The sequence below is a fragment of the Prionailurus viverrinus genome, unplaced genomic scaffold, assembly GCF_022837055.1.
Source record: "Prionailurus viverrinus isolate Anna unplaced genomic scaffold, UM_Priviv_1.0 scaffold_35, whole genome shotgun sequence".
NCBI classification, from domain to species: domain Eukaryota; kingdom Metazoa; phylum Chordata; class Mammalia; order Carnivora; family Felidae; genus Prionailurus; species Prionailurus viverrinus.
Genome location: NW_025927605.1, coordinates 3,480,901 through 3,489,352, shown reverse-complemented (window position 1 = coordinate 3,489,352; position 8,452 = coordinate 3,480,901). Strand labels below are relative to the sequence as shown.

General features: G+C 47.6%; 2 protein-coding genes across 2 annotated transcripts; both read right to left on the bottom strand.

Moving 5' to 3' along the window:
• Positions 1 to 279: 279 nt before the first annotated feature.
• Positions 280 to 1,338, bottom strand: KRTAP29-1 (keratin associated like protein 29-1). Its single transcript, XM_047846020.1, has one exon. The coding sequence runs from the start codon at positions 1,336 to 1,338 to the stop codon at positions 280 to 282; it is 1,059 nt and encodes a 352-aa protein (XP_047701976.1).
• Positions 1,339 to 5,923: 4,585 nt separating this feature from the next.
• LOC125158393 (keratin-associated protein 16-1) lies at positions 5,924 to 7,573 on the bottom strand. Its single transcript, XM_047845336.1, has one exon. The coding sequence runs from the start codon at positions 7,571 to 7,573 to the stop codon at positions 5,924 to 5,926; it is 1,650 nt and encodes a 549-aa protein (XP_047701292.1).
• Between the last annotated feature and the right edge of the window lie 879 nt (positions 7,574 to 8,452).

Here is an 8,452-nt window from a genome sequence, read left to right as displayed (position 1 = left end):
ACTGGAGAGAAGGCTTTGCTGAGGTGAAATGAATTGACAACATGAGGAAATGTGAGCCATAGAGAGGACCATGCCTGCTGAAATGCCCTCCTTGGTAAAGAAGGATCTCTTAGTGGCTGAACAAGTCCCCTCATCAGCGCCTGGAGAGAATGTGGGGCTGGACTCAGAATGAAGTTACCCCACAGATAGTATTTGTGCTCAGCAGGAAGAGGGCACCATAGGGTGGCTATGCACTTGTAGATAGTGGCAGACCTCAAAGGAGCTGTGAAGGGTGCTCCATCAGCGAGGTGCTGTCTTACAGACGTTGGACTCATGGCTGGGTTGGCAGGAAGTTGGTGAGCAGGTGCTGGCTTTGCAGACACTTGGGGCAGTTGGTTGGAGACCATTGCAGCCACCGCCTGATGATTTGCCTAAACCTGTTACACAGCAAGCTGGTTGGCAGGAAGGGGGTGTGCAGCCACCTTGGTTGCAGGAAGTGGATCCATCCCAAGTTGGTTGGCTGGAAAGCACGGTGCCACAGGAAACTGGTTTACAAGGGTTCTTTACAGAACAGGGGGGCTGGCAGTTAGCCACTGGCTGGCAGATGAAAGATATGGAAGGAGCTGGTTGGCAGCAAAGCGACCAGCAAGGGGACGATGCGTAGCATGTAGGATTGCAAGAACTGAACACACAAGGTGATGGCTGGCAGGGAACAGGCATGCAGGGAACCGATGGGCAAGTCTTGAAAATGTAGCAGATGGGTTGGTAATAGGTTAATTTGCAGGTCTGATCTTCACCATTGATGTGTTGACATGAACCTGGTTGACAGCAAGTTAGCTGACATGGACTGGCTGCACAGATGGTTGGTGGACAAGAATTTTCAGCACAGGAATTTACCTCAGAGCAGGATGGCTGTTGGGACCTAGCATCACAGGAGACCGATTGGCCACAAGCTGATCTGGACACAAGGATAGGTTCTTGGCAGGAGCTTTGCTGGTCGAGGATGGCTTCACAGCAATTTGCCTGACAACTGGTGGGTTCCAAGCAGGAGGGTTCCAAATAAGGAGACTGACCAGTTCCAGATTCATAGCAGGCTGTGTGGGAGCAAATGGGTTGGCAGGCAAAACCAACACAAGAAGTTGCCGGAAGGCAGGTAGGTTGGCAGCAAGCAGGTTCACAGCCACTTGGTGCACTGCTGGATGGCTGACAGTTTTCTTGGCAGGTGACCAGCTGCCAAGTTCTGCTCCGGCAGGAACTAGGCAAACAGATACCGTTTTGGAAACTGCCACCATTTGAGCACGTGAAGGTGGGCACAGCTGGAATGGCCGTGGTGGTTCCGGGGCAGCAGCTGTCCACCATGGTGCTGATGTGAAGCTCGCTAGGGAGTTGCAAACTCAGTATACCTGGGTGTGAAAGATATCTCTTATAGGGGCTTTTATAGCTCTTCAGGGGTGTTGGTATGACTTAGAGCATCTTTCCTTGTTATTGTTTCTACTCATTTGTATACAAACATCTGATTAGTAGGCTTCGGGAGCCTGGAAGATATTGTCCCCAGTTTAAAAACTTGTCTGTTGAGTTGAGAGTTTTCTTTGCCGAGTTTGGATTCGTTGATGCTGCTCCTGCTCTGGAATGAGCTGTCTTTTTTACAGGTTGCTCTCCAGCCTCCCTGAAGTGGGCCTTTCCCTGTGCTAACCTCTCATCAGAAGGCCTCAGCCCAGCCAAAGCAACCTGCTCTTCCACCAGGAATGCAGTTCTGCACCATTTAGACAATCAGGAAATGAAGCCTTGACCCAATTGAAAGAGGGCGATGTCTGAGATGGTGAACCAGGCAGTACATCCCAAGGACACTTCAGTGTCTCCACCTCTTTCTAGAACCTTCCCATTTGGCTTTCCTGAAACCCAACTTTATTAGTAATACTAATACTAATACTAATACTAATACTAATACTAATGGCTTCCATTCCATTTATAGCATACTTACTATATACCAAGCCCTTGACTGCATTTTTCATTGAATCTTTGCAATGGTCCTCATTAGTAGCTGCAATTCTCACTGCTATCTTAGAGGTAGCAAAACTAACTCAGAGAGTTTAAATCCTATTTCTCCAAATTATGCAAGTAATAAGAGGTTGAAACAAGATCCAAACCTAGTTGGGACTGACCCCCAAATCTCGGATTGTAATCACCTATTAGACCTCCTAACTTTGGAGTGGAGGAGAAAGACTGTGATATAGTGATTGAAGACTGACCTTAGTACAACAGTGCACTGGCTAGTGGGCAGGTGGCCAGGCCCCTTGCTGGGGACCATTTGCCCGTTAGTGACTAGAGTCATCAACTAGATTAAACTGGTATGAATAATTACCTACACTTATCCATACACCCAAAGACATTCTTTTAATTTGGAAATTTTAATAACTGCAAAGTATTTTCCCAAGGATTAAATCAGCCTCTTCCAAGAGGGACTTATGAGGTGCTGGTTGTACTGATTCTTCCCGTCTTTTTCTAGATTTGTCAAGGCTCTGCATTACTGGCCAACTTCAGCAACCCACATCATTCCCTATCCTGACCTGGTTCACACCAGAAACTCATGACAGAATAGAAAGATCATGGCCTTGGGATCCCAATAGGGTAGAGTCTCATTTTTGGGCTCTGCTACTAACGCATTCCACGGGACAAGATGACTCATTACCCAAGGGTGCAAAGTACCAAGAGTTTACCAACTAACTGCATTGCTGTTGCTCAAGTTATTTTTACTCTTTTTTTTAGTCTATTTATTATTTATTTTGAGAGAGCAAGTGGGGGAGGGGAAGAGAGAGAGGGAGAGAGAAAATCCCAAGCAGGCTCCCCGCTATCAGCACAGAGCCTGACACAGGGCTCAAATTCATGAACCATGAGATCATGATCTGGGAAATCCTCACCTTTGTCATTAAAATGCCTTTTTTTTTAACCATTGCTTTTTGTGTTACAGCCCTGATTACTCCTTTTGCCATCCAACTCATCACTAATCATTTTGGCACCTTGCAAACTGCAAAGATCACTGCACTGTTTTATTCCTGAAGGTCTACATCCCAAAGGTCTCCATCTTTCAGGAGAAATACTTCTGGTCTTACCAAATAGATCAGATAATGGGAACATGAATATATTTGAGAAGCCATGTCAACTTCGCTCTGAAAAAGGTACCAATGTCCTGTGCTCATTCATACCACTTTTATTGTTTTTAAAGTAATCGATTTTAACATCCATCTTTCTCTGATTCTGCTCTTGCCTTTTTTTCTCCTAAAGAAACTTCTCAATAGGTTGGTACAAGGTACAAACTTTCAGCTATAAGATGAATAAGGTCTGAGGATCTAATATATAACATAGTGACTCTAGTTAATAACACTGTATTACATAATCGAAATTTGCTAAGAGAACTTAAATGTTCTCACATCCCCAGAAATATGAGGTGATGGATGTGTTAGTTGATTAGATAGGAGGATTCTTTTCACAATATATGTGTGTATCAAATCATCACAATGTACACTTTAAATATCTTGCAATTTTGTCAGTTATACCTCAAAAAAGATGAAAAAAAGGTATCTCTCAATAGGGAGACCTTTCACTTTGCTATGGCAAGGCACTAAAGACATCGAATGTATCACCAAGGGCTGTTGTGATCACAGCAAGAGACATGGTGATGTATAAAAAACACAAACTTTGGACTGAACCGTATGTTCTGTATGTTATTTGTATGTTACATGCATTTATGTTGTATGTTACTCTTGTATGTTACTTTTTAGCTGTGACTGTCCTGAATTTTGTGTTTAGCATTCCCCTGTGAATATACATATGGTATATGTGTGTAAGTGTGTATACATGTGCATATGTATACATGTGTGTATACTCATACATGTGTGTGTGCATGTATGTGTGTGTGTTGTTTTTCAGCTTTAAATATATATGTGGTCTGGAGGCTTGTTTGTATCAACTCTACACTGGTCAGGTTCACCCCTGTTTTACATATGGCCATTGTCTAGTTTTCATTGCAGCATAGTATTTATTGAGTGAATACACCACAATGTTCTTGTCTCTGTTGATGGGTCCTTGGATTGTTTGTCACTCATATTCTTCATCTTGTAAAATAGAGAGAAAAGCATCTTATTTCACAGAACTGCTATGATTTGCATGAAACACTGGGTCTGTGCTTGGGACAGAGATTTTAAAGCCCTGGCCAACTCCTCTCTTGACTCTGGAAGGAGATGGAGATAAATCTCAATAGGCTGATGAGACAGTACCCTTGACAGCAACATGCAGGATAAGTTCCACCTTTGAGTTTCTCCCTCTGCTGCTGTCTCACCCAGAAGTTCTCAAACAGGGATGATTTTTGCCCCTTATCCCCAGGGGTGTTTGCCAATGTCTGGAGACATTTTTGGTTGCCACACTCAGGGGATGCTACCAGTATTTAGTTGGTGAATTCCAGAGATGCTGCTTAATATCTTACAAGGTTAAAGAATGATGCCCACAAGGAAGAATTATTTAGCCCAAAATGTCAATAGCACTGAAGTTCAGAAATCCTGCTCTACCCCCTCTTGTGCTTAGGTTAGCCCAAGATGCACCTTGAGGACTAGACATAGCCCCTCATTCTGTGCCCTAAGAGACTACTCCACTCCGAAGAGACTCTGTCCTTAGGATTGTAAGTAGCTGTGTATGAAGTTTACACAAGGATTGTGCCTTACAGAGACTAGGAGAATATAAATAAAGTTCTTGCACAAAAAAAAAATCCAGGTTGTCTTTCTTATTGTACATGTGACCTCTCACTTATTTTCATTCCACTGTGAACCCCAAAGTCAACTGGCTTGCTCCCCAGTTTCCCTATATCCAAGTCCATGCTCCTCCATTCATTTCTCTACACCAAGGCCAGAGGGACATTCCAAAACCAAGTGTTCTTCATGTCACTGCTCTACATCTGCCCCCCCCCCCCCCGTGCCTTCATGTCAACTGTGCACCAAAAGAAAATGCCTCTGTAGAGATTACAAGGCCCAATGGGTTCAGGTCACTACTGTCTACTTAACTGACCTTAGAGCTCACCATGCCTCTAAGCACACCTCTGCCCAAGCCTCAGTAATGAACAGTGTGCTCACAAGCCCCATTCGTGTATATGTTTCCTCTGCCTGGAAAGCTCTTCCTTTCTGATTTTGACCTGGTCCATTCTTATTTGTGCTGAAAGACCCAGCTTCAATTTCACATTCCCCAAGAATTCTTTCCTATCTATCCCCGTACCCTGCTGAGTTCAGACTGCCCTGTGCTTGCCTCTGTCCCAGTACTTAGCACAACAGAACGTAGTAATTGTCTCTCTGCCTATCTGTCTCTCCCCATCCCCATTCCAACAGTGAGTTCCCTTAGAGCAAAGGCTGACTTCTCAGTCCTACAGCCTACTACAGTCCCCAGCCAACAGCTGTCTAATGAAGCGTGTTGGAAGGATGGATGGATGAGTGGATGAAGTTGCTGTCAAAATAAGTTAGCTGATGAGAATATGAATATTAACAACAGCACAATGAGAATAACATGCCACTTCAACTTAGCCACTTTATTGGACAGTGAAATATCTTTTTCTCATGGAAGAAGTCCCTAAGGAACATGAGCACACCCAGCAAGGGAACACAGGCATGAGGACAGAAAAAAACCTAACGCTGGGAAAGAGACTCCAGATGATGTGGTGAAGCAGCTCTTCTCAGCTTGATGGCAGCAGCGGGCAGGAGCTCAGGATGATCCCCCTCTCAGTGCCCAGGGGGCCTGCATTTGGACCATCAAGATACTGAAATTTCTGGTGAGTTTTTTGAAGTGTTAAAAGATGGTGAGTGATGGTGAAGAAAGATTCTAAGTCATTGTGAGCTTTGGGGAGGGCAGTCGAGGTTTCTCTCCAACTGGAGGTTTGCTTTGCAGGAATTGGTGGGCTGAGGCCAGATCAGTGGTCGGCAGGCTTGGTGGCAGTAGGCGGGGTGGCTTCAGCCTCACGGGTGGTTGGGCTGGTGGGTTTGGCCTCAGTGGGCTGGCAGGGACTGGAATCTGAGACCTCAGCCTTGCAGGTCGTTGAGTCAGTGCAATCTGGTTGGCTGGAAGTGGACTTTTTGCAATCTTGTTTACAGGAGTCAGCACAAGGCAGGCGGGAGCAGACTGGACGGTAAGACAGTGAAGTGACACAGGCTGGTCGGCGCAGGATGGAGTGGCATGGGCGGTAGCAGGCAGGGCGATAGGAGATGGATGTCACATACGGCTGCCTGTAAGTAATGTGTCCAGAGCAGATTGGGCGACAGATTGGACGACAGATTGGGCGGTAAGGAACCGAAGGAGAGCAAGGCTGTTTGCAGGAGCTGGGTATGTAGAAAGTCCTAGAGCAAGTTGGCTGGCAGATGGCAGATGCAGAAGACCCTGGGCGGCAGCAGAGAGGTTGGCAGGAGGTAGATGGGCAGGAAACGGGCTCACAGCAGACAGACCGACAGCGCTTGACTACGTAGCAAGTAGGTTGGCATGGACTAGGTGCACAGATACTTGCTGAGCAGGGGCTGGGCTCAGAGCAGATGGGTTGGCAGATGCTAGAGACACAACAAGAGGGCTCTTGGCAAGTGCTCGAGACACAAGGCGGCTCACAAGGGCTTGGGACACAGCAGACAGGGCGAAGGCACACAGGCTCACAGACCAGGGCCACACAGCGAGCTGGCTGGCAGTTGCTGGGCTCTGAGCAAGATGGCTCACAAGGACTGGAGTCACAGCAGATAGCCTGACAGCTATTAGCCACAGAGCAGACAGATGGACAGCAGCTAGGTGTGGGGCACACCGGCTGACAGACAGGCTCACAGACCACTGGTTGGCAGGAACTAGGCACAGTGCAGACAGCTGGACAGCAGCTGGGCTCACAGATGACTGGCTGGCAGCAGCTGGGCTCACAGATGATGGACTGGCAGGGAGTGGGTACACAGAGGACCGGCTGGCAGGAATGGGCCTCACAGCACACAGGCTGGGCACAGCTGCTCACAGGACAGGAAGGCTCACAAATGGTGGCCTCACAGCACACAGGCTGGGCACAGGCGGGCTCACAGATGGTGGCCTCATAGCACACAGGCTGGGCACAGCTACTCACAGAACAGGTGGGCTCACAGATGGTGGCCTCACAGCACACAGGCTGGGCACAGGCGGGCTCACAGATGGTGGCCTCACAGCACACAGGCTGGGCACAGCTACTCACAGAACAGGCGGGCTCACAGACGGTGGCCTCACAGCACACAGGCTGGGCACAGCTGCTCACAGGACAGGAAGGCTCACAAATGGTGGCCTCACAGCACACAGGCTGGGCACAGCTACTCACAACACAGGGGGGCTCACAGATGGTGGCCTCACAGCACACAGGCTGGGCACAGCTGCTAACAGAACAGGCGGGCTGACAGCACTGTGGGCCACAGCTAGATGACCCACAGCTATCTTGGCAGGTCACCAGTTGCCATGTCTGGCTCCGGCAGGAACTGGGCAAGCAGACAGGCCCTCCACAGCTCACCTCACTGGAGCAGAGAGAGATGCCTGGCACAGATGGGCATTTCCTAGAACAGCAGTTTCCAGACATGGTGGTGGTGCCTCTGCTCCTTGTGAGTGCTGAGAGGGGTGCTGCCTGAATGGGACAGCTCTCCCAAGCCCTCACTTTTATACCAACTCTCTGGCATGTGCTGTTTGGAGACCCTGCGTCTTTTCCTCATTGCTGTTTGGGCCAGTTTTCAGAGGAACATCTTATTATGCCAAGGTTTGTTGATCTGGAAGTTGTTTATCTACCCATAAAGAAGCTGTTTGTTTATTGACTTGCTAAATTTGGAATCTTCGGCGCAACAGATCATCTTGGCATAAGCATCGTGGCCTTCAAACCGAATGATCTGTGTTTCTGAGTGGCAGGAACAGGGGAAGAAGAGAGGAACTTATAATTTATCCATCTTCTAGTCCTCTGTACCAAGCCATGGGGAGAGGCGGAGCCATTAGGGATGTCCACATGAATAGGACCTACTCACTCCTTCCTACATATCTCATTCTCTGGTGGGCAGACAAGCATGCAGGCAAACTCATTGCAGTGCCATGGTAAGGTCAACAATAGACATACAGGGGTTAGTAGAGGAGAGCAGTGGTGAGCTCTGTGGGAGAAGGGATGTCTGGGCTGGATTTTAAGTGACTATGCTTTGCAGAAATGGTCTTATTTAAAACCATCAGCAATCCCCCAAGATAAGAACTTGTCTCTTCCCATTATAGGTAAAGAAAAGGAAAGGTGGTTGAAATTGGAAAGCTTAAGTCACTTGTTAAAGATCCCACTCAGCTTGCCCCCTAATCTAGGGATGCTCTCCTTCCTCCTCACCATTCTGTTTGGTCTGACCTTTCTCAAAAGACTGTCAAAGCTGCATGTCATAGGCTCAGCCAACTGTGCTGCCCTCCATCCTGTTCTATGAACGGTCCTGTCCCAGAC

Excerpts from the sequence above, each read along its gene's own strand:
- KRTAP29-1 (XM_047846020.1), bottom strand. The coding sequence starts at position 1,338 with ATGGTGGACAGCTGCTGCCCCGGAACCACCACGGCCATTCCAGCTGTG.
- LOC125158393 (XM_047845336.1), bottom strand. The coding sequence starts at position 7,573 with ATGTCTGGAAACTGCTGTTCTAGGAAATGCCCATCTGTGCCAGGCATC.